Source organism: Pleuronectes platessa, chromosome 5 (assembly GCF_947347685.1).
Source record: "Pleuronectes platessa chromosome 5, fPlePla1.1, whole genome shotgun sequence".
NCBI lineage: Eukaryota > Metazoa > Chordata > Actinopteri > Pleuronectiformes > Pleuronectidae > Pleuronectes > Pleuronectes platessa.
Window position 1 is genome coordinate 16,786,075 of NC_070630.1, and position 26,605 is coordinate 16,812,679.

Here is a 26,605-nt window from a genome sequence, read left to right on the forward strand (position 1 = left end):
TACTTGATAAAGTGAGACTTAATCCAAGTGAAAGCCAGGCCTGACAAGTCAGGTAGTATAAAATCCACCATTATATCAAAAGCTGCAGTGCGATCAAGTAAGAGAAGCACAGAGGTCGATTCAGAATCCATAGCCAGCAGAAGATCATCCACTTTAGTCAGTGCAGATTTAAAAGGTTAAAAAAGATTGCTACTCAGACAGTTCTAATAAGAAAAGGTTGGAAGGTTGTGTCCATGTATTTTCCTCTGTTATGTTGTTGAACTGTGTCAACAGTATAAATGTCAGTAAACCATACTTCTCAATTGTTTTACTGTGCTTTATTCTTGCCACACTCAAGATGTCATATAGAGAAGTGTTGACATCGATCAGGATTGAGGAGAAGTGGAGAGTTGACAAGAGAAAGAGAGAGGGATTACGGGAAAGAGGAGGACAGGGAAGGAGGATGCCCTTTTCCTTCCTCATGTTTAAAACTTAACTATGTTTTTTTTTTCTCTGGGTGAAGCCGTGAAAGGAAGGGATGACGCATGAAAAGAGGAAGCAGACGAGGAGGGGAGAGAGGGGGAAGGTGTAATTGCATGTAATAGACCTGATAAAAGGGACAGGACGATGAGGATGGTAATTGAGAAGAAAGGAGAAATGGAGGAAGGGAGAGAGTGGAGAGAAGGAAACGAGAGGAGAAGCAACACAGAACCACCTGCTTTCTATGTATTTTCACTGTCTGTTTTGCTGCTAAGACACTTGAGTTATGCATTTGACTAAATATTTTAATTTATTGTGAATCATCAGATGAATAACAAGAAGATGAGGAGAGATCAAAGAATAGAGGGCAGAAGTACAAGAGGGGCACTCAGTGATAAGGTTTTTTCCTTTTAAATCTTAATGGCGTTCGGTAATGTTTATTCTAAGCTGTTTTTGTCCTATTTGTTTTATCACTGAAATTATGCATTAAAAAATTGTGTTTAAAGGGAGGGCAACAAAGGGTTATAAAAAAACGTGATGAGGGGTAAACAGTAGAAGGAAAACAGAGAGAAGCTGTGAACATGGAGCTCCCAGTTGTTGTTTGTTTCAATGGGAGGTAAAGAAAAGTTACTAAATGAGTGAAGAGAGTTTAAGGAAGATGGTTGACTGAAGAACTGGAGCTAATGGCCACTAATTATGTGTAAGTGACAGCATATAAGACGGCATGGCTTCTTTCAGAAAGTGAGGCCAAAGCGCCCTGATCAAACGCTGGTGGCTGCCTCCTCAATGTTTGTGGAAGGTACATGGACCAAATTCCAGCCGATATACAATATATCCACTCCGCATATCCTTTTGATATTGCATTGCATTGCAGCCCTAACATACAGAGACACTGTGGAAGTAACATGCAAACCCAACATAGGTAAATTTCAATTTTTTAACTGGGAACCCTAGCTGTGAGGCAATAGTGCTGACCACTCCACCAGAGAGGTGGCACCAGGAGACAACAGGGAGGGTCACGTGAGTCGATCAAACGCTTGATTGAGGCAGTGCAGAACTGAACTCATACAACTCACATTTCTGTGGTTTGAATTTGAATTTAGCAATAACTAGCTATTAATCAAGAGTGTCTCAATTGTTATTTTCCGGTTTTAGCTTTTTTTTTAACAATTCTAACATCAGAACAGCATTAAATCCGTTAATGATCATCAAAATTCCTCTAATTTGTCACGAGATTAGGAAATCAAGTAGGAAATCCATTAATGTTGTGCTGCAGCAGAGAGGAAGAGAAGACAGACTGGATAGATCCTGTCTTCGCTTTGCTTGTCGCTGTATCTGATGAATATGTGTGCGTAGGTGGGTTTTTGTCCGGAAAGGGATACGAGCGTAAGTGTATTATTGTGTGCCAGTAATGTTAAGTTGCATAGAGAGAGATTGCATGTGTGTTTGAGAAATTCAGACACAGAAATGAAGCGATAAAGAGACACATGACAAGCTTACAGCATGTGAGACTGTGTCTCGCAAACAAATCCCTGTTGAGACCAGAGTGAAGTACATTACAAGCTTTATCGATTTTCGATGATGGTAACAGTATGATCCTGTGTGTGTGTGTGTGTGTGTGCGTGCGTGTGTGTGCGCGAGTGTGAGAGTGTCTGTGTGTGAGAGTGTGTGTGTTTGTGCAGGACACTCTGTACCATCTGTCTCCCACCCCTCTCACTGAGACACTAATTACAGGACTTTACACTTTGCTCGACCACACTCATCATTGGCCCGTCTACACACACAGACACACACACTGTGATGCCGCAGTGGTCAGGGATTGTGAAACCTCTTCGGCTTTCGCCTCTACGTTGCGTCTCTTTTCTCGCCCTCCTCTTCCCTGCTGTGATTCACCATCTCCTCTCCTCTTTTCATCTCACATCCCTTTATGACTTTTTAATTTTTTTTTTCTCATTTGGCCTCTTCTTCCCTCTCTTTTTCAAACTCAGTAGAGCGAAGTTCAATGATGTATAATTAGGCTGCTTTCTGTTATTGATAACACACACGGTAAAGAAAAACAGGAGGGAACAAGCCATATCAATCGATTGAGTGAGGAAAGAGAAACAAACACCGAAAAAAAGAGGACGTGACAAGGAGGTTTGATTGTTTCTTCATCAAACAAGAAGAGAGCGATAGAAGGCAGAGGAGGAGAAACTAAAGAGGGGAATCCTATCATATTCTTTGCCAGAGACTGTACAGTGCCTCATTAGCATAAATTCCAGGTCACCCACTTTCTCTGGCGAAGAAATGGGTGCCACAGTGGGGAGAAGCTTCCTTTTGACATAAATGTGAGCTTTCATGATTAGTACAGTAGCAGGTTAGTAACCGCAGTGGGCATGTATCTGAAAATCGGAATATTACAGTCAAGTGGGGGAGAATCTAACTATACACCGTCCATGTTCTTAGTATCTTTTTCCTCTTCTACCCCAAAACTGAACTGATTAAAAACACTCCCACCTTTACCCTCTCTTTGAATTTCCAGGCAACTACGGTGAAAGTGGGATGGAAGCGTTCAAGGACATGGCAGCCAAGGAGGGCATCTGCATCGCTCATTCTGGTAAGAGACTCATATCGAGATATCATCAGTGAATTCAACATAAAATCTATCCCAAACAACTACAGGACTTTCAATTGAAAAAAAAAAAAGCAGTGAATGTACAACTGGAAGCATCATGCCCACAGCTAACTGCTAGTCAGCATTCGGAGGAACACCGCTGAGAGAGAGGTAACATCTTAAACCATATCCTGTACCTCCTGCTAACTGGGTTTATCCTGTATTAGAGAGAGGGGGCCTAAAACGGAGATAAATCTTGTCCTGACAAAGTCAAATCTGGGTCAACTACAGTCACAACTTTGATATCCTGTCATGAGTTGTGACCATTATCTGTATAAAACAAATGCTTTGATGCAGGATATCAGTTCAAATATCTCTCTGTCTCTCTGTGGCTCGCAAATCTCGAGAACTGTTAATCTCATGAGCTTGACACTTCAGTCAGTTTGGAGATATAATATGTTATGCAATGTAATTGAGGTCCAACAGATACATGTGCTCGGCCAATCAGAAAGCAGTCTCTCAGTGTTATCAAAAGTACCTTAAATGACAAAAAACCTTTTTGAGAAATAAGTCTATCTTTATCCATACAGATCATTGTGTGCCTAACAGTGTAGGTAACAATATGTTCCTACAACATTACATAGTCAGTTGTCCACAGCTAAGTGCTGCTCAGCATTCGGAGGAACACTGCTGTCAGTAAAGCCTTTGCTCATTACTGTCTCTTACATCTTATTCTAGAGATGTTCCGTTAGCATTTTTCCCTTCCAGATTCTGATCCCTCAATAATGCGTAAGGCAGATCCCAAGCACCAATCATATACCAGTGCATTTAAAGAACACCAAAACCTGAACAGCTGTATGCTTCTAGCCCTGTATGGAAGAGGTTTTTTATAATGCTTCATGAAATTGACAGTAGTGCCACCCCTTGAAACTGAAGTCTTGCATCCCTTTCACAGCAGCATTTTACTTGTGGAACTTTCCAGTTGGAAATATTGCCAAATTGCTGATAGCTCTGGCTACGCTACACTACTGCAAAAACCCTTCTTCTTCAATATTCTACAAATAGTACTTACCAAGGGCAGTACAGCGCAGCAGAATAAGTTATTTGCTGAAAAAGAATATTACAGTTTTATTTTAGTGAAAGTAATGTACCTTGAAATCTTGGTATCAGATTGGTACAGTGATTTGTACACTCGCCGATACCCAACCATGCATTTCTGTCAGTATCGGAGGCCTTTCCCATGCTGCTATCTGAGCATCGCTATTTATCTAACATGAGTGATTCTGAAAAATACTTTTCATTGTAAATGACAGGTTGTAAGATGAAATGTTTTTTGGCATATTATTTAAAAAGGAAACCTTGAATTTCATATTGTGGATGTCGGGTGGCTGATACTTGAGCCAAATGAGATTAGACAACAGATAAACCAGAATTCAGAAACACACTCTCACACATACACTAAATAAAATGACAGTAAAAACCTCAGCAGATGAAGAAACAGCGGTCCAAATCAATCAGATTGTCACAGACCATGCTTGTGTTTGATGTTTCTCCAGGCAAAATCTGGAGCAACGCTGGACAGCAGAGCTTCGACCGGCTGCTGGAGAGACTGAGGGCCCACCTGCCCAAGGCCAGAGTGGTGGCTTGTTTCTGTGAAGGCATGACCGTCCGCAACATCCTCATGGCCATGAGACGCCAGGGACTGGTGGGAGAGTTCCTGCTCATCGGCAGGTCAGTGGAGCTCCTAAGTTAATTCATTGACTTCAACCTTGTGTCTGACAAACAATGCTGCTCCTCTTCTCATGTTATTCTGCACACATCCCGAAATTGAATTAACCCAGACGCTAAACAAATAAATGTTGACCCAGGAAACTTCAGTATCTTGTTGGTGGACATGCTATGTTTGTGCAGCCTGCTGGTTCATTGAATCATTTACACAGAGAGACACACTGGGGTTTAATTCTTCCAAAATAGAATAAACTGTAATCTACTCTTCATAGCAGGGGACTTTTTTGCCCTTTCCACTGCCACAGAAACACACTATTTTGAATTTTGGAGGTGGTTTTCACATCAAGCTTCTGTTCTCACTAAGACGAATTCCTCCTACTATTCACTTGCAAAAATAACCTTCCAAATGGATTTCTATCTCCATCTGTGTGTGTGTTAAAGTTGCTACTAAGCCTCTTGAGTTTTGGTTGCCATGCCGACTGTAATTAACATAAGATGAATAATAATTTTAGCACCTATGCCAGCCAATGTGCAGAGGACACATTCTATTGAATAGAGTGGGGGCTTTGTCGTGTGATTTCCATCAAAATGCCACAGATATAATTCTATTCAATTGTGTTCTACTCTCCCTCCAGTGGTCTCCTCTGAATCTAAAACGCTGCCGGAATCATTTTTGTTGTCCTCATACTCATCTTACTCATCATCTTCATCACCGTCATCATCATCATCAATGTCATCGTCCTGCTGAGAGTGAGGTAACATCTTAAACCATACCCCGTACCTCCTGCTAACTGGGTTTATCCTGTATTAGAGAGAGGGGGTCAACTACAGTCACAACTTTGATATCCTGTCATGAGTTGTGACCATTATCTGTATAAAACAAATGCTTTGATGCAGGATATCAGTTCAAATATCTCTCTGTCTCTGTGGCTCGCAAACCTCGAGAACTGTTAATCTCATCAGCTTGACACTTCAGTCAGTTTGGAGATATAATACGTTGTTTCATGTTATTGAGGTCCAACTGATACATGCACTCGGCCAATCAGAAAGCAGACTCTCAGTGTTATCAAAAGTACCTTAAATGACAAAAAAACTACTTTGAGAAATAAGTCTATCTTTATCCATACAGATCATTGTGTGCCTAACAGTGCAAGTAACAATATGTTCCTACAACATTAAAAAGTCAGTTGTCGGAGTCTATGTGGTAAATCTAAGATACTCTGCATCTGAATAAACCCAGTTTGCTGTTTGAATCTCATCCCTGTTGCTGAACTACTTTATTTTATTTTTTCCTATTGGTTACCAGGAGCGACTCCAAGTAAGAGAGTGGGGTCAGGGGGGGTAATTGTTACCTCTTTCAAATTAAACTGAGCTCATTACCATCTGGTCAAAAGAAGCAGCAGGTTAAACACGAGACCAACAAACTCCTCCCAACAGTTAACAGTAAAATTACAGCTTGGGGGTTTTGGAAATGACCAAACATGATGACAAAATGAAAAATACTTCATGTTAAGGTAAACTTTTGGGAAATTTAGCTCAGCCGGTGCGGTTTGTTCTTCTTCTTGCACGTAAAATGTTTCCCACTCTCACTATCGACCAAATGAAGTGATATTCAGTATTTAGTCTGTGCTGATTTCCTAGAATACTACTGAAGAAAACTGCCAAATTGACTTGTTCCAACAGTTAAATTAAATTATCCAACACTATCTTAATAGGCCTACCAGTCTCTCTTAATTCTTTTTGGTCACTTGTCACATTGTGACAGTGAAATTGGATTTAACTGTACTAAAGCTCTCACACCATTTGGCTGTCCACTTGTGTGAAGAAAACAGTTTTTTCCGGCTGAATATAAAACCTAATGGCTTGTTGAAAATGATGTTTTTCTTGCTGCACATCCTGTACTGCTCTGTCTCTGGCCAGTCTGTTTTGATTAGGGCCGTTAATTGAATATTTGCCCCTGTTAGTGTCAGTATCATAATGAAGCGTAGTTTTAAATTGGCAATGGTCACGGGTGGGCGCCCCAACACTGGTGGTCTGCAAAAGGAACTTCTTATCAGTCTGATTGGGCCGGCGCTCATTCAACACCAGGATAATTCCATTACCACGAGAGCATGCAGATGATGATGAAGCAGATTATTCAGTTACTGAGGGTAGAGAACCTTGAACAGATCAGAATTATACACTGCAACTTCCCTTGATCAGTAGACTGAACTGCTCCAAAAGTTTGTAAAATCCTATAAGTGTTTTCACACTGTCAAATAAACTAACCGAGGTTTAGTTTGATTCAGTATGTTTGGTTGAAACTAAACTTAAAAGTCTGAATGTCCAGACCAAACAAGGAAGGGTTGGAATGGCCCTCAGATACAGTACATTAGACATTACACCTCCAATGAACTGATCAATTCAACCACTTTCTGCAGTAAATATACAGCATTCTTTATATACTGCATTAGCATTAATGCAACACATATAGTCAAGAATATATAGTAGAGTGAAGGTTTTAGAGGTCACTTTGTTTCTCTTCTTTTTCTAGAAATACTAGCCCCCATCAGCTCCTTAGGCTATCTACACACACACACACACACACACACACAAACACACACAAACACACACACACACACACACACACACACACACACACACACACACACACACACACACACACACACACACACACACACACACACACACACACACAAACAAACACAGCGTGTCTGAAACTGGAGCTTGGACGTATTGATTGCTTCTGTCCAATAATTCCTCATGATACCAGCAGCTACAGACCAATTGATGAATAGTTGGGTTGAGATAAATATATAAAGCCACTCAGGAAACCCAATAACAACCAGAACGTACACAAATACATCCACCTATAAAGACAAATTCTTTCCTTCCCTTCTTTTTACCTTTTCTGTGTCCAAATGAAACGTCTTTTTAATTCAGATGAGATTTATATTTATGAAAGACATACAGTATGTTTTTCAGCCGCCACTTGTAAAATGCTGTAATCCCTCTTCCCATGTTTTACAACCATACATGGAAGCTACTCCATTAGCTACATATTGTAGTATGTTACTCTCAACACAGATTTTGATAAGGCCTCAATGGCTTGAGGCAAATATGGACAAATGCTGTCTGACTTGTCTAAAGCCATCTTCACAAATCCATAATCCTCTAAATGACATATTACAGAGGGATTGTAGATTGTGTGTTTGTGTGTGTGTGTGTGTGTGTGTGTGTGTGTGTGTGTGTACACTGTACCAGACAAACCTATAGTCTACATTATGATGTTAGAAGAGATAAGCCAAAATGTCATCGGGACCTTTGTGTGTTGTGTGGAGAAACGTTCGACCTGTGATAAAAGAAACTTGCTGTTGTGCACGGTGAACAGAAAAAGGAGTCTTGGCTCATTTATCAGCCGTCATTTTTCAGATGGGCTTCGAGATTGACACCTGAGTTACAGGTCAGAACAAATGTAGGCCTATGCAACTATTGCAAGCCTCACGGTTGAAGCGGTGTTTGGTTGCATTTCCGTGGCAGCCGATGTGTTACCCCGGCAGAAATGTCTGTGGTAGTCATAAGAGGCAGATAGGATCTGTGTGTGCTGCTGAATGAACTGAAAGAGAATAGTTTGAATCAAAAAGTCAAAAGCAGAATCTCTCTCTCTCTCTCTCTCTCTCTCTCTCTCTCTCTCTCTCATCCCCCACAAGTCTGCACCCCTTCTGCCTGCTGTTGCCATGGAAATATCCCCGACCATATTTGGATGCTGCCAGCCGAGCAGCTGGGGTAACAAGCGGCGCATGCGCATATGTTTATGTGAATGGCTCTGTGCATGTGGGGGTGCATCTCAATACAAGTGTGTGACTGGCTTTCTGATGCCCAGCAGTCATTACATTCAGCCCAGTTAAAAGGTGGGCCTACTGAGAATGCTAATGGTCATTTCACTGAATGTCATATCGGATCCTGAACGTGTCTGTGCTGATATTTGACGACCTCTCTGTGCCCTCTTGTCCTTTGTGACTCTTCTTCCTTATCAGTCTCTCTGTTCCCGTACCCGCTCTTTTTTCCCACCTCTCATCTGTGACTTATTATCATCGTCTCTCACTGTCTGTCACTGTGTCTCTCTCTGATTCCAGCTGTTTGCCTTGTGCCAGAGTGTAAAGCGTGTGATGTTTGAGAACGGAGATCCCCGAACAGATCGTTTAACAGAGGTCAGACCCCCCTAGTGTCCGACTAGACACCGCAGCTGTTAAGACGGCACCATCTTGGGGTTTTGAAATTGTGCGAAATTTGAAAGAGAGCGATTGAGTTGTAAAATGTGGGAGCGACCTGTACCGTCTTTGTCATGTGTTTGAAAGAGACGCTGAGCGGATCGCACACCTGCCCGAGTACAAGAGGGGGATCAGAAAATGGTGTAGGCAGAGGAGGGAATCTGAGAGCTAAAGGAGGAAGGGGAGATTCAGAGAGGAGAGGGATGGAAAATACGATGAGTGAGGGGAGGAGAGATTTCTTTTGTGTGTGTCATTCATATAATAATAAAAGACTTCTTGTCAGACCTGAAAAGCAAATTGCCCACATTAGGAGTACAATTAAAGAATCACTGCTGCATTTTGGATTGTAACTGCATGAACAAATACACACTGACACACATTGTACATGCACACAAATAGCTTCCATTCCAGCCTGTGAGTGGACCATCTGTGTAATGTTTTTTAATTGATCCTTTATTGAAATAAGAGCTGTTTTGTGGTATTTAATTGTTGAATCGATGGAAATTAATCCTGCTCTTTTGATAGGTTAGGTTTAGCTCTCAGTACAGATATGAACGCATCATAATGAGGACACATTTGAGATATGATCGCTCAGACCACCTGGGTCCTCTGAGTTTCACAATGAACCAAAAAAAACACAATATCAACATTGACTGCCACATATTGATTTTCTTTGTTTTAAACAGTGTCAAATGAGAAACCTTATTTCATTGTGAACACATTGACTTGTTCAGACCTCCTCTCTCTATCACACACACAACCACATTGACAGTGGAGGTTTAAAGTCTCACTCTAGTAGCTAATTATTCTGACTTATTTGACAGAATCCATTTATTTTTTCAGAATGGCATTTGTTTACTGCAGTGTTTAGGTGGATGTACTCAGCCATTGCATTTTACTGTAAATTTCGTTCAAAATATGTTTTATCACACAAGAATGCACAAGGGGACATGTTTAAACAATTGATTTCCACTGAAGGGGGACTGGTATAGAAATGTCTAATCTATAGTCACGATCCCTTGACCAAATCATGGAATCACTACGCCGAGGCATGACGTTAGGGCTTTTTTTTTTAATGAAATGTCAGAAATAACATTTAATTAAATTCATTAGGTTACATTTTTGTATGTTTATTAGAGTATTTTTCTCTGTTATTGACTTTATATGGTGGAGAGCATCAAGTTCTTTCCATGGATTTCATGAAGAAGGGACTCAGGTTGTTTTTTCCTTAGTGTCAAACGTGACAAGCACATATCAAATATCTCTGCCAGCCGGTTCCTGTTTTCACACTTTAAACCCCAATAGGACTCTACCGTGACTTTCATTTTGTGTTGTCAGTATGGCTGAGGTCCTCCATGACACCCGATCAAAAGCCTGCTGAACTGAAACTACCCAAAGTCAAAGAATTCTTTATTCAACTCACAGGTGGTTTACTCTCAAACTGTCTCTCTGTCACCACCCAGTCTACTTCTGTGTCCTCACACACAAAGCTGCCTTTGACGCTTTTACTTTTTTGTTGTGTCCTTTCTGTTGTGCTGTGTGGAACTTGACAGGATGGTCTGCTTATGAATAGTTGTCTGAGATAGAGAGACTTGCAGAGATCCCAGGACAATAGATCTCCTGCAGCTCAAACTCTTCTCAAAGACCGAGTTGTTTGCATCCATATGTTCATTTTGAAAAAAAAACTTTTGTTTAACTGAAGTTCTCTGGCCCATTTCATGTTATAAACAATGAGAATCATACTCATGTCTCAAATATATGCAAAAATAACTCATCCCGAATATAGTTTTTTATCAAGTGATCTCAAATGCTGTTTATAACAATCCCTTTTGGGGGAAATAAGCAGGGTTTTTTATTGGAGGAGACATGTGGTCTTCTAGAGTCCAACATTTCCTACACACGCTGGAAGTGTTTGACCAATCCCAACCGAGTGGGCCAGCTGCCCAATCAGAACGGACTGGGGTTTATCAGGAGGGGAGGCCATTTCAAGTTATACCTATATTAGAGCATAATATGTCTTCTTTAATGCTTTGTTAAAGCCATAGCTCTTCAAAGCAATAAGTTACGGACATTTCGGTAATGTTGCTCATACAATTCAATATACAGTATTGGTTTAAATAACATAATTAAATAATAAGGAATTTAAAGTATTCTAACTTGAAATTCCTTCAGTCATACAACCTTCAAAACGCTGTTAGATAGAATCCTTCAGGTCCCTCACTAGTGATAATTTTTTCGTGTGCATCAGCATATGTGTGGCTGAAAAATATCAGAAGATCTAATCATTAGGCAGATCTGCTGCTGCACGTCCTTTTCATCTTTTTTTTTTCTTTGTTCCCGCTGTGAGAGACGGGCTGATTAATGACTACTAGTGATCGCTGTGCCGTAAAGGAACAGGAAAACCCAGAGATTCAAGAACAAAAGAACTCATAGGAATTTCTAATGCTCCTCCAATGCTCTGAGTCTCTTGACAGGGAGTTAAAGAGGGTTTCCATATGTAGGGCAGACCTGTGGGCACACACACACACACACACACACACACACACACACACACACTAACCCATGCACACTCACACGTACGAAACTGTTTACATAAACACACCTGTATTCAGTTGTAAATCTGACCATGCAACATACAAAAAGTGCACGTGTATCCATATACACAAACACACGCACACACTTAGGCAATAGCCAACACACAAACACACCTCCACACACATATTCATCCTCTTATTGAAATCCCAGGGAATGGCTTTATCCTCTTACAGCACTCCAATGGGGAAAAATGCTGGAAATGAGAGAGGATGGGAGGAGACAGACAGACAGAGGAGACAGACGGGTTGTCCAGTGTAAACATTCTGTGCATCTGTCCTGGCGTGGATCAGCGTGTCAGTGCAACAAACTGAGTTGTTTGCGCAGTTGTGAGCTTTCAGTTCTGCATCATTTTCTTGGAAGCACGCTGCAGGATTTAACCGATTCTTACGTCAGCGGTTCAGCACAGACTCACGCCAATGCACACAAAAAAACAAAACAATAATCCTTTTTATGGTCATTGTGATAATCCCCACATGAATCTAAAGGGTTTCCCTTTTTTTTTTTCTGTTGTTTCTGAGATTTGCGACTTTCCCTTCAGTGGCATTGAGGCGACATAAACAAATATCACGTAAGGTAACAAATAACATCCGATGTTTGCTCTTGGTACTTACTTCTTATTTGCTCCCTTTCAATTCATGCACTTGACTCTGTATGGCTCTACTTTATATCCATTATTGGCAGCAAGTCTTCAGCCTCTTTCTGTCTCCTCCTCAATACACTCTCTTCAAGGCTATCTGTTCAGAATTGCCCCGCTGTCTCCCTGGCCGCCTGGACAGGAAATGAATTGGCCCTTAATTTAGCTCCGACTCTGAACCAGGGAAAGGTAATTAAGAGAAATATGAACTGTGCTGTTCATGAGAAATGGGCAGAGCCCCTGTGAAATATAAGATGTGAATACACAGAGAAAGTGATATTTTCAATTGTTTCCCTGCTCTTGTGTGAACAGAATGGAAAAATGGGACCACTGGAATAAACAGGATTAAATCACACAAACTGAGAGATGGAAGGTAACACACCCTCAGTATTTTATTAAGTTTCCTTTATTCAGTTTTCAGGAACTCAGCCTCTCCTGGCTTGTTAAGTAAGATGCATCCATCCATTTGTCACCACATGCACTTTGTTCAATGCTTAATGTTTTAATTGGAAACAGCAACAGAGTCCTTCAAGGGTCAAATCTGAGACCCACTCGTCCCTGTTAGCTTACAAACGCTACCAGTCACTTGATATTAAACACACATGCTACATCCATTCACTCACATGTCCTCCTCGTTCTCCCGTTGTTTTGACGGTGGAGTTGTGTTCTTGGTATCTGAATTGTCGTAGCACATGTGCTTCTGCAGCTGTCAACGTGTTTCCTCAGAGAATATGTGTCTGGCTTGTTTCTATCAAAAGGTAATACAATGTTGGACTTTTAAACAAGCAGCAAAGTCACTGGGAACATCTTCACCGCTGGCTCTTTCTGTCTTTATGTAATCCATTTTGATGAAGGGGTCAGAAGGGTTGTCGTAGGCTTTCACAATAAAATAAACCCTGACTGGGCTTCGTATAAGCTGATTAAGATGTTAAAAGTACTGCACAATCATTTTAATTTCAAAGAAAGAAAAAACACACACTTTAGTTATCACCTGCTGCGTGCCCAGATTTTGTTCTTTTTTACCGATGCTGCAAAGGCAAAGTTACAGAACTTTCCACTGGGTTATAGTAACCTGGCACACAACTTGGTGCAGGAGTTTGTGTAGCTTAGAAAATGGACTATCAAACGAAATATTGACTTTTAACAGGTTGCCTTGGCTGGTTTTCAAAAGTTAAGTAAGGACATTTTCTGACATCTACTGGTTCCTGAAATTAGCGATAATCGTGCAAACCCCACCACACATTGTAGGACAGGCAAACACACAACATAACATAACATGACAAGCTGTTGACTTGCTTCTCATGCAGCCGTCTTTTCCGTTGAGCCTGATTGCTGACCTTAGAGACCAGCGAGCAGTGATAACATGCCATCGTCACTGTCAGGTGTTCTTCGGTCTACCATTGTCCTTGACTGACTGATGAGATGAAATCTCAGGGAAACAATGTAGGAAGAGGGGGAAGTGAGACAGAGGTGCATGATTGGCTAATTAAATCCTTTAGGTGAAGTCATTTAGCTCTGAATGAATGAGCTGTACGAGATGGTATCTGACTCTGGATCTCTCAAGTGGTTTCCGACATTGACTGTCAATGCCCAGACAACATTTTCCAGACATTTTTCACAGTGAAGAACGCAGCTGCAGATTTTCCGAGTCACATGAGTTCACAACAGCAGGAACACTTCTGGAACATTCAGGCTCTTGAATGTCCTCTATTCAGGATGACATCTTTGTTGGTGTCTGTGTACGGCTTCCCTTTCTCCTCCTAAAATATTTATATTCTTCTGGTTTTGAATTAGTTGTGTGTTAGAAACGTCATGCATGTGTCCTCTAGCTGTATTCCCACATGAGCTCTCTCGCACATTCAATGGACATTCTACTAGGGGGCTGGCAGGAAAAGTTACATTCTCACATACAACCCATCTGGAAAATGGTTTAGCAGCCTCAGAAACATGGCCCATGGATGTTGTCAGTGCTGTATAATATTAAATTGAGGTCCACTATCCTGCACAGGAAGTGTTACAGACGGGTGGAGGAGAAGCCTCTGAATATCACAGATTCTTCTCCCTGTTCCCAAGTGATCCACTGAAATCTTTATTATTTTGGCTGCGTTTCTTACAAAGTGGGATTTGGCCTTATAAATGAAACATGGTGGAAGCTTTCATTTATAGCTTGACTCTGTATTGATTAATATGCTAATCCACGGTGCCTACTTATCTTTTTATTTAGAAGCAGTGAACAAGCACTGGCTGCTCACGATCTTTGGTAGAGACGGTGATCAGAGTAACCTACAGGGTGAACTTTGAAGCTGTCACATAATGCGATTGGGTTGATTTGTTTGTAAAATCAGTGATATTGGTGGATTTGTAGATGTTTTTCTTTTTTAAAGTTTTGCGTCAGCCCAAGAAAAATCCCTTAAATAAAATACATTTGCTGCCATTTCAAAAGGAAGAATATATACTTCAAGTTACAACTTCAAGAATACAACAGTCGTCTCAGTTATGTCCAACACACACACACACACACACACTCACACACAGGCGCACACACCAGACCCTGTTATCTATTTGTCTCTGTCTCCCTCGCTTTCGCTCTCTTCCGGTGAGCTCAGTGAGACGGGGTGTGATGTGTGCCGCATCACAACCCCCGCACAGCTTGTTACTATAGCAACACAGGAGACGAGAGAGCGGGAAAATTATAGAAGGGCAGAGAGAGAGAGAGAGAGTTTGTGTGTGTATCTGAGAGAGAGAAAGTTTGTGAAGGTGAGAGAGAGATCAGGATATTTACTTGTGTACTTTATGCGTGCTTCCATCTGTGTCCTGTGATTGAGAAAGTTTTCAGTTCTTCACTCAGATCTTCTACTTTAAGTCGCTGGGATCCGTTTAACAGGTTGGAAATTATCGGTTTTGAACAAAGGAAGGAGAATGTCATCTATGCACCTGTCCCAGGCTGTGAAACACCAATTCATGTTACTTAATGTGTTAAATTCAAGCAATTTTCCAAATGGCCCTTCTACTTTTAGAATATGAACTCTGAATATTAATGATCTTCAGCTTCCTGGGTTCCAAATTCAAGTAGCACATTCAGGGAAAGAGTGGAACCCGAGCTACTGCCACTATAATTTATTTTTTAAACGTATCTAAGAGACTCACGTCCTCTGTCATCAAAGGGAGAAAATGTCTTTTAGGAAGGTTTTTCAAAATATCCGATAACAGCTAAGGCTACTGATATGTTTAACCCAAAGCAAAGCAAACTTAATCATGAGGGGACAATGCCACAGAAGGTCTTATTTCGTTTTTAATAATTGTTGAGGCATAAAAATGTCTTCATCAAGAGCGCGAAGAAGTTACAGATATTCAACCCTGAACGAATGAAGAAAATGGAAACTGAGTTTAAAGGCCGAAATAATGGAAAGTTCTGTTCTTTTTCAATACTCGAGGGGGTGTCATCAATGTATCAGCAGCAGAGCAGACCTACAACTAATCAGAGCATTGAAAAGTGTGACGTTTAGTGTTCCTTGTGTAAAGTATCTTCAGGATACAAAAAGGATTCAATTAAGCTAATGAGTCTGCTCTTAAAACTGTTTCAATCCATTAATCAATCAATTTAGACCCATTGATAATAAACCTCTAACTAGATCTGAGGTCAGGCGAGCTAAGAATATAATCTGTGTCACAACATTTACATTCACCACCTCATTTTATCTTCTGTATCACCTCTTAATGCAGAAAATCCCATTTAACATTGTAAATAACGTAAAGAGGGAAATAAATCATGTCCTCGTTCAACACTTACATAGGGTTCTAAACGTTTCAGACATATCTGTCGCTTCTACAAATACAAAAGAACACTATGCAATTCACAACGTCACCAATGGAGCATGAAGCTTTTGTGTGGGAACTACAAAGAGAACAGCTGGCCCACAGAAACCCCCCAAAAAATACAAATAAAAACCATAAAATTAAACCCATCCCAATTTGTAAATAGATATAAATGCAAAAAAAAAAAATTATGTTTTGCTGACATTGAGCAGTTTGAGCATGGGAAATCATTAAGCACGCAACGACTCCACGGGCCCAGTGTGGCCGCAGAAATGTGCTGTCACAGCAAAAACATTCCCAGTGAACCGAGTATGCTAACGGTGTTAATTAGGATACACAGAGGGCACGCAGAATTTGTACTCTGCTGCTCAGAATAATCATTTTTTAAAAAACACATCTGAGGAGTGTACCTCCCAAGGTTGGCTGATAAAATATCAAATTAATGAGTTCAGCTTTGAGGAGCCGACACGACAACAAATATCAGCGTGTTACATCATCCCCTGTCAACGGATCAGACACCAACATCTGTCTAATACCCTCATTAATCCATGTGTGTATATGTACACTCTGTACCTGGATTTGTAGTATTAATGCTACATGGGTCTATATTTAAAATACTACCTACATATTCATACAACCACATAAGTTTGTATGTTTTGCATTTGACGCATTGCTAACATCTAATTTTTCATGTTGTTATCTGTTGTCATATTTGCAACAATGGCTCATACTCATGAGTCATGCAAGTGAAGCACATATTCATTTGAGCTTGGGAAGCACTGAACCAGAGAGATAAAAACATGAGCAGTGGTTTGGATACAAGATGTGGGAAACTCATCTAAGTCCAAAATAACATGCCGCTAATTTGCCGTAGATCCGTCTGGTGCTCGCTCGCTCTCCCTCTCTCTATCTCTCTCTCTCTGATACGCACTCGCGCACACGATTCTGTGGGCGATAAGCTGGATGTCTCGTTACTGGGCATTAGTTGCACCTCTCCTTGCTAATCCCTGCTGTCAAACAGCCAGGCTCTGTGCGTGTTTGTGTGCTTGTGTGTGTGTGTGCGTGCATGTGCGTAGGCCCCACCAGTATAATTATTTCCATTGTGTAAAGCAGGGAACCGCTCTGACTGCTGCTTCTAAGAAACGGGCCCATCATTAGGTTACACAAGATTGTCCATTAGTGGCTGTGTGCGTTCATCTGTGTGGATGAACGTGTGTGTGTTTATACAAATACCAAAATCCGGTTCCTACACAACCGATATTTACCAGAACGAATCACAGTGCAAATTCCTGTGCCTCAGCTTTGTTCTGAAATAGTTGCCTTGCTCACAGGCAACATAAACATCACCACACCTGTGGAGTTACCATTACACTTTACTCTGGTGGCAACACACTCTCTGCATGGCTCTAGCATGCACCTAACGTCAGCCTACATTTAGCCTTTAGCTTCCTCAAATTAGACTTGATGCAAGAACAAATAACTCAGAGCTTAAAACGTCAAAAGTGGGACTGTTTTTCACGGGAAGAGATTCAGACACCAGGACGTGCCTGTATTCCTCTTCCCCGTGAGGAAAACAAAAAACGTAATGAGCCACTGTTTAGGCAACAGTACCATTTTAAAGGTATCCGTTTAGCACCGCTATTGCAAAAATCCCAAACGGCTCCCAACACTAGTTAACTGTGGCCTAGGAAGTATTGTATTAAAACATGAAAATAAACGTTTCCTTGTGTTGAATCATTTTGATGTTTTGAATTTGTAATGACTTTGCCAAATAATGTAACCTTCGTCTGGTCCCTGCCGGCTGGGATGTTTGACTTTGAAAGGTAGTTAAATGACTTTGATTTGCCACATAGGTTTTTTGAACGTAGAGACTAAGAAAGTGAGGGAGCGCTGAGAGGAGAAATAAAGTGATAGAGAGAGTGCTGGAAGAGCAGAGAAGGAGAAGAGAGCATCAGGGAGCGAGGGACAAGAAGGCCACCGCGGTGATAAAGATGAGGCAGGGAGGCAGAGAGTGATGTAACATTGGTGGTGTATTACCTCAGCAGGTGATATTACAATGTCCGCTGTGCTGAATATGAGATGCGACACTTTTATTTGTGAAGCAATAAAACGTGATGAGGCCAGACCTGGAGGAAAAGGCTGAGTATCTCCCTGACTCTCTCCTGCTGACATCATTCCTCCGCCTCAGTGTCTCCAACATTTTATGCTCTTTTTCTTCCTCTTTGAAAACACAAGCTTTTCCAACCTTATGACACAAAGCCATCTTCTTTTTGCTCCACTGTTCTCCCCTTATGTCAGTCATTTCTCTCCCAGACATCAAATGTGTCACTTTACTCTCGCTCTCTGGCTGCATCCACACTCTGTCTGAACCTGTCCAATAGAAATCAAACCGAGCACGACCCGAACTTGACAGGCATTCTGTTTTTTGTGTCAGAACCTGACCCGAGCCGGATGTTTTTCTCTTTTATAGGCTTATTGAATGTAAAAATAAGTACATAGATGAGCCAATTTCACCAAACCCGGGCCAGCAGCGTTTCCATACTTCTTCTCGGAGAAGTGCGGATAAACATGGCAACAGCGATGTGTTCAAAAACGTTTGTATGTGGATGTAGCCTCGGTCTCGCTACATCCGTACTTATCTCTGTGGATTTCAAGGTCTTTAACCTCTGCACTCCTGGTGTTTCTCCCATAAGTCTCTTCGTATTTAACTCCTTTTTTTTATCAGGGTCTTTGATGAAAGCAGAAACCTGGTATTCAGACTATTACAATTTTTTCCATTATCGGTAACTGGTGTCAGAATAATAATCAAAACAACGATGTAAATAAACATGTCAAATCCACATTATAATACAGTGTGTAAAACATTGGGGAACAATGCAGTGGCGGCCCCTGTGGACTTGATCTAAAAATATTAAACCTTTTTTTTTAATGACAAGCCTGTTCGCTGAATATCCTCCGTCTGTTACCAGACAAGTCTTCCCCACTGCTTGCGGCATATTTTCTGAGGAAGACATTTTCTCTATGACAAACCGTGATGGAGCGAGTCTGAACATGGCCTGAAGGTCAGTACGCACTGCAGAAGTTAGACTGCTGAAAAAAAAAGGAATCACATGTCGTATCATTTTTCTCCATTAGGCCGGAGCTTTTTGTTAGGTTCCATTCCTTCCTCAGCCTTCTCCTCCTCCTCTCCTTCTCACAGTGACCTTCTCCAAGCTGTAATGTGCTTCAGTGAGTCAGTCCTGAATGAAGGAGAACCAACAGGATCACTTTTGGCCGCGTTTGTTTAAGAAAAAGGGGAACGACAGTCATCCAGTAGGATATTTTCATCCCACTTTTAGATTTGTTTCTGTTCCAATATCACACCTGAAACTCGGGCGTCTTGTTGTCCAAAGCTCGGGGGAAATCTGAAATATATTCTGTATGTCCATACTAGTCTGAAAACAAAGTGTGTTTGGATGAGTGTGAGAAAGAGATTGTGTATGGGTTTATGTAAACTTAAATGAGACTTATCTTTACATGCTGTTGACAAAGGTGATTCTAAGTTTAGGTTCTTTTCAGGGTTTGGTAATATGAATATATTAACTGGAAGGTAAAAATGATAAATGAGATCTATTTTCTAAAGATAAAGGATTCAATGCTCATTTTGATTAAATTCCCTACGTAGAATATATTTATCTGTGCCAGAAATTACTTGTTGTATTCCTATTATTCTTTTCCTTTTTTTTTTTTCATCAAAGCAATTAGGTAACTGAATTTCAAACAATTATCTGACAATGTAATTATGGTTCTGTCTGGAAAATAAATTGCAAATGTAAACAACAGCAAGAAATAATCAAATGAAGGAGAAGAACAAAATGAGGTAATAGATTGTTAGACAGTGATTTAGGAATTAAGAAATGACAGATGGGACCGAGTCTAGATACAGATAGATAGATAGATAGATAGATAGATACATGCATATACAAACATAGAAGCAGAGAAGTACTGAGACAGGGATGGAATCAGTATGAACGATAAAGAGGGAGGTATGTAGTGGAAATGATGGGAAAAGAAAACAATTTAAGATGAAAACAGGAAAAAGATGAGGTGAGAAAGTGTCAGAAAAAATTGAGACGAAGGGTAATGAAGTGTGGCATCGATGGATGAGTAAAAGTGAATTTGCTACAAAGCTAAGCAGGTGTGTGGGTGTGTGTGTGTATTTGTGTGTTATATTGAATGACGAGCATGTAAAGCGATCTGATCACTCACATAATTACACAGTTGCTCTCTCTCTCTCTCTCTCTCTCTCTCTCTCTCTCTCTCTCTCTCTCTCTCTCTCTCTCTCTCTCTCTCTCTACCACACACGCAGTTTAGCGCCACAATGTCTGTGTGTGAGACAGTTCTGACATTTGGCGTAATGAGTTTTGCTGTTGTGATGGTGAACTCTGACCCGTCAGGCTGAGGCTGTTTATAGATGGAGTTTCGTGATGTCACGATCAGTTGATAGTTTCCGATCATGTGACAAACTGCCCAAAAATGTCAGAGGCAAACTAATCCCAAAGTGTCACTCTAAAATGTACGGGCTATTGCATTTTAATAATTCCACGCGTCGACGGTGTGTGGATTGCAACTGTGTGTGTGAGTGCTCATGCTCCGGGTTCGCTTTTCCTGGTCGTGGTGTCTGTGGAGCTAATTATTACTGTCAGGTTTGGTTGGTGGACTGCTGGTGTGTGTGTGTTTGCGTGCGTGCGTGCTTGCGTGTGCACGTGCAGAATGTACAGTCGTAAGCAGCAGATGCTCATCTAGAACCGCCGCCAGGTTGCCATGGCAGCTCGAGGGTGGGTGGGTGGGTTGAGGTCGTGTGGCATTTAATGATTGAACCTGTGCAGATCAGCTCTTGGTCAGGATGAAATATTTGGTCAAAAAACAAATCTGTGACCCACTTTCCTTGAGCTGAAACGATCTTATACGCCAATGATAACGGAACAATCCAAATATTTAATTTCCAACGATGAAACAGAAAGGCTTGTCCCCCTGGTGCCACCACACTCCATCTACCACCATCGTGACCGGGCACATCACGACTGAGGTCAGAGGCAAACGATAATGAAAATGAAAATTTAGCTTTAAGCTGCGGATCTCCAAACACTGTGCTTCGCTCACTGATCAAATATTAATATTATTTTTAACTTACTTTAATAATTCAGATGAAATGTTCAGCAGGGATCATCTAGCTCTTGTTTTGTTTTGATTTACAATAGAGTTCATGGACTGATACAGTTTTCCTCTTTGAACTCAGCAATCTCAATAATAATAATAATAAATTAATTTATTTATTCAGGTATAACAGGGAGACTCTCTCTTACATGAATATCTAAATCACCATGTCTTATCCTGTCAGATAGTCATCTACCTTTTTAAAACAATATAAAGTATGAGAATGGCCGTATGGTTTATGAAGATATCGAACACGTTAACTTTATGTTACAAGCTTGATTGAAAACCTGCATGTGCTTATCCAGGTCATGTTTTTCTACTACATAGTTTTTAAAGTACAGAGGCAAAGATGGAAGAAATATAGAAAATGGTGAGACGGATGAACTTCCTGGCAAGTTTGGAAGTCAGTCTGATTTCTAATTCAAGGGCAGATTATTTGTTCAACACCCATGCACATGATTCAGTAAGGTGCAAATTTAAGTCATTGATTGTTTACAACGAGCTCTATATTTTGGTAATGCTTCCTTTCTAAAGCACATTGTGTACTTTGTAATCATTAACAAAGTTAATATTGTTATTAAACATATTAATTATAACGAGAGACCCCCTGGCCCCACCCCTTGATCTGGCCCTGAGTTCACAGTCAAATACATCTGGTGTGAGAGGGATGTCATCACCAGGAAAGAACCGAATGCAAATTAATAATAACAAATGAGTCCTAGTTTCTATTTCTACTCAGGAACAGAAGTGAAAGATGAGTGCCTCAGGCATCAGTCTATAGAGTTGGTTTGTTAAAGTTCTGCTGAAGGTAATGCATTGGCCTATAATTCTGTACTATTATGCAAATAATGTTTCTACTATTGGAAGACTGGCTGCATAATGTTAATTAAATAGTAAATTGAAAATTAAGTGGTGTGTGTGTGTGTGAGAGAGTTTGAGAGAGATGGAGAGAGAGAGAGTGGGAGAGGGTGTGTGTGGGTGTCTGTGTGCATACATTTAAAATCCACTGCGCTTTAATGAGACACAAAGTACAGACAGCAGGATGAGCGTGGGCTGGAAACCATGGCAACGGCCTTGGGCTCCGAGACATGTAGAGACCATGGACTGTATATGAAGAGACAGAGAGAGAGAGAGAGAGAGAGAGAGAGAGAGCACCAGGATGTCATTAAGAACAGTTATTGCGATCAAGAATAGAGTGAGGGATTGATCAGCTTAATTGATGATGACACGCACACACAAATACACGTACACACACACGCACACACATATGGTACATGTGAACAAATACCCTGAAGACTTCTTGTAAATCCCTGCTCTTGTGTCAGCATCGCCCACACAGTTACACACTGTGTTGATCAGTAAACATCTGTGTATTTTTTATGTACGTTTGTTGAGCTTCATGTTCACAATCCATACGGCTCATATACACACACCCTATGGGCTGCAGTCTTTGGAATCAGGGGCAGAGAGTGCAAAGCTTAGATGTATTGATTTTATAGAGGTTGCCTGTATTGCACGATTGGTATTTTTGTTTGTCAGGGGAATGTTGCACGTTTTCAGTGCAGATTTAACTGGCGGAACTGGGAGCTATAAATTGGAGGAATCATTGGTAATATCAATATCACTGGATGTGTTAAAGGCCAGTCACATCAGCTACAGTCGCTCCTGTTAAAGAAGTGTCGTCCTTGCCTTGATTTTCGAACATTTTGTGAATAGAAGGTCCATTCTATTTAATTTACAGAAACACAGCTCAGCACTTTGCCCATTGAGGAAGGATAAAATCCAATAAGCTTAGAGGCGAATTCATTAAATTCAGTTGTTGATAGTTGAACTGTGTAATTGTATAATTTAAAATAAACTTGTCGAGCCATTTAAACAAAAAAGGAAAAAGCGAAATCAGAGTTAAAGAAGTGGGACAGTTGGGGGAGTGGGAATAATATTAATTTGATCATATTGATGTAAAAAAAATTGCTTTAACCTGCAATTTCAAAGCAATATGAGTCCAGATATTGCTACAGCTGAATATTCCACAAAAATGGGAGGTGAAAATTATTTCCTCTTCCTGCGTTGCTATCCATCACTGGAAGAAATGCATTTCTGTGCGTTGAACAGTAGGAGGCAGAATCCATATTTGAGCAAACTGTGGAAACGAGGCATTAGTGTGAAAAGGTTGTGGTACAATTCTGAAAGAATACCTGTTTTACAGCTTTGTGTATAGTCTTGATAAATCATGTTCAGGCTTGACAACTTGCAGTTTGCTGTTTGGAGGACAATAACATTCAACCCTTGCTGTGCTTCACCACCTACTGTGACTCAAGGCAAATCAACAAGAACCTAGCCGGTGCAGCTGAAGACAAAATGGCTCGTAAAATGGAAGACATCTTAGATTGTGTCTTTTGCAGGTTGGTGCAGGTGAAAACTTCCCTGTTTCAGTGATCCTCCCTTGCGTGTATCTGCTTCATTGAATTATAAGTTATGAGGATTTGACAAAAAAGTCCCTAAAATGGAAATTTAAATATGCTTCGCAACATCAAGACCAGTCATTGGTAAGAAACATCCAAAAAACTTGGTATGAAATAGATCTGCAGGTTCAGATGAGAATGTGTGGGTGTCGTGGAAACTGGGAAACTATTCAAATCATGTTTATTGTGCTATTTGTGCAAAGCAGAGAACATAGATTGTGATGCAGAGCTTACTAAACATATTGTTTCCTCAAGGGGCAATTATAGTATTGCTAAAACACTACACCCCCCCAGCCATATATGTCTTTATGTATTTTATTTCAGTGATGTTTTTAATCACAGACAGTTTAACACTGTGGGATTTCAAGATTTTTGCTGAGAACATAAACATGGTGCAGGTCACAGAGTTAATAATAACAATAAGAATAAGAATATATTTTATATATAGAGAGCTTTACAAGGTATGCAAAGACACTTTACAAATGTTAAAATTAACATAAAAAGCTGAACACTTAAAACATAGAGCACACAACACATTAAAAGCAGTAGTGAAAAGGTGAGTTTTGACTTGTGATATGAACATTGTGAGACTGTTGCAGTCTCGGATGTATTTGGGGAGATAGTTCCAGAGGGAGGGGGCATAGATGGAGAAGGCTCTGTCGCACCAGCTCTGGTGCTTGGTCCTGGATGGGACAGGATGTTAGCATCAGAGGAGCCGACGGGATGGAGTGTGGTGGTGGGGTAGTTCGGTGAGGTGGGAGGGGGCCTGTTTATGGAGGGCTTTATGAGATCCATAAACTTTTTTTGAAATAATTTTACCCTCCAGTGGTGATTAATCCAAGTGTGTATCTTTGTGTGTCTGCTTGCACGCTATCTTGGCCCCTGATGAGCCGCAGGTGTTACCTGCTCGGAAAACTTGCCCAACAGGCGGAAGCCAATGAGAGAAAAGAAGGATGAGTGAGAGACAGAAAGCGAGAATTTAAACAGTGACAAAAACAAGTACGCCTCATAGACATAGACTGACAGAACCACAATGCTGATGTTGGTGCCTTATTTTGGTGCCTGAGCTCTGTATTAAAAAACTCGCCCTGGCCACAGGCTAATGTTAAATTTCAACTTGCCAGTTTGCCTTGGCAAAGAATACAAATGCTCAGTTCTGGCACCTTATGGGCACCGGTACCATTTTAAAAGAACTGAATGAGCCCTGATATTGGAAAAAAAACTAACGATGCCCAACCCTAGTATAGATTCAAAGTATGTGTTGCATCAATGAAATGAGAAGAGCATTAAAGGAAAAGCAAAAGATATAATGACAGATGGATGCAGTGAAATGTGACAGTCGGAGCATTGGGAGAAGGAAGAGGAGAGGAAAACAAAATGAAAGGACTCAAGGGAAAGCTGAAGGTGTTAATGACAGAGGGCGAAAAACATCGAGGGAGAGAGACAGAGATCCAGAAAATCCATTGACAGGATGAGAGCGACCTGATTAATGATCAGGGGTTGTTTACTTCAATCTGTTTTCTCTGCCTCTGCCTGTCAATCACTTCTCTCACTTTGTTTCTTTCTCACTCCTCCACCCACCGTGTCTCCTAATGTCAATACAGCATCGTGTAAACCACGCTCTAGATGGAAATACTCCCAGAAATACACCAAATCGTATTCATTCGTCCCTCGGGGGGGGGGGGGGGGAGCTGCCGATCGATCCGTGCGGTGTGATACTCGCACTTTGTTGCTCTGCATGGAACAACATCCGCTGTGTGACACCAGAGAACAACATGTGCTGAGACTCCCCGGACCAAAACTAATGTACCAAAGTCAACACTGTTATTGAAATAATGATCCAAGCATCTCCCACCACCTTGATATTTTGCTACAGTGCACTAGTGAAATACGTTTGTGGTCACAATGTGATTGTGACATGCATTACAGTTGTTTATATGAAATGATCTTATTCGTGAGCGATAATAAGTGACATCATAGATTTTTATATTTACAAAAAAAAAAAGAAGGAAGTTTTCATTTCTTTGAGCTTTCTTTGTATCCTGAAATCAGGCCCCACAGGGTCGGAACCACTGATATCAACCATTACATTACATTACATTTAATTTAGCTGATGCTTTTATCCAAAGCGACTTACAATAAGTGCATCAACCCTGAGGGTACAGACCCAGGACGACAAGAATCAAGAAAGTACAATTTCTGAAAAATAAAGCAAAATTACATAGTGCTATAAGTAAGTGCCATTGTAAGTGCTACTCACAATGGCACCACGCTCTAGAGTTTCAAAGAGTTGTTATTTTTTTTTTTTTTTTTTTTTTTTATTCAAGGTAAAGTCGGAAGAGGTATGTTTTTAGTTTTCAGCAGAAGATGTGTAGACTTTCAGATGTCCGGATGTCGATGGGGAGCTCACTCCACCATCTAGGAGCCAGGACAGCAAACAGTCGTGATTTTGATGAGTGTTTAGCTTGCAGTGAGGGAGCAACGAGCCGATTAGCCGAAGCAGAGCGGAGTGAAGGAGCTGGGGTGTAACGTTAACCATGTCCTGGATGTAGACTGGACCTGATCCGTTCACAGTATGGTACGCAAGTACTAGTGTTTTGAACCGGATGCGAGCGGCCACTGGTAACCAGTGAAGGGAGCGGAGGAGCGGAGTGGTGTGAGTGAATTTAGGTTGGTTAAAAACCAGTCGAGCTGCTGCATTCTGGATGAGCTGCAAAGGTCGGATTGCAGTAGCAGGTAGACCTGCCAGGAGGGAGTTGCAGTAATCTGGGCGTGAGATGACCAGAGCCTGGACCAGAACCTGTACTGCCTTCTGAGTGAGAAGGGGGCGTATTCTCCTGATGTTGTACAG

At 41.0% G+C, this 26,605-nt stretch overlaps 1 protein-coding gene across 1 annotated transcript in view; it reads left to right on the plus strand.

The window, feature by feature from the left end:
• grm5b (glutamate receptor, metabotropic 5b) overlaps positions 1-26,605 on the plus strand; it is a 51,672-nt gene that overhangs the window by 7,916 nt on the left and 17,151 nt on the right. The window contains exons 5-6 of the mRNA XM_053423024.1: positions 2,981-3,055; positions 4,609-4,783. Of these exons, the coding sequence (XP_053278999.1) occupies positions 2,981-3,055; positions 4,609-4,783 (250 nt within the window). The remainder of the gene's footprint in view (positions 1-2,980; positions 3,056-4,608; positions 4,784-26,605) is intronic.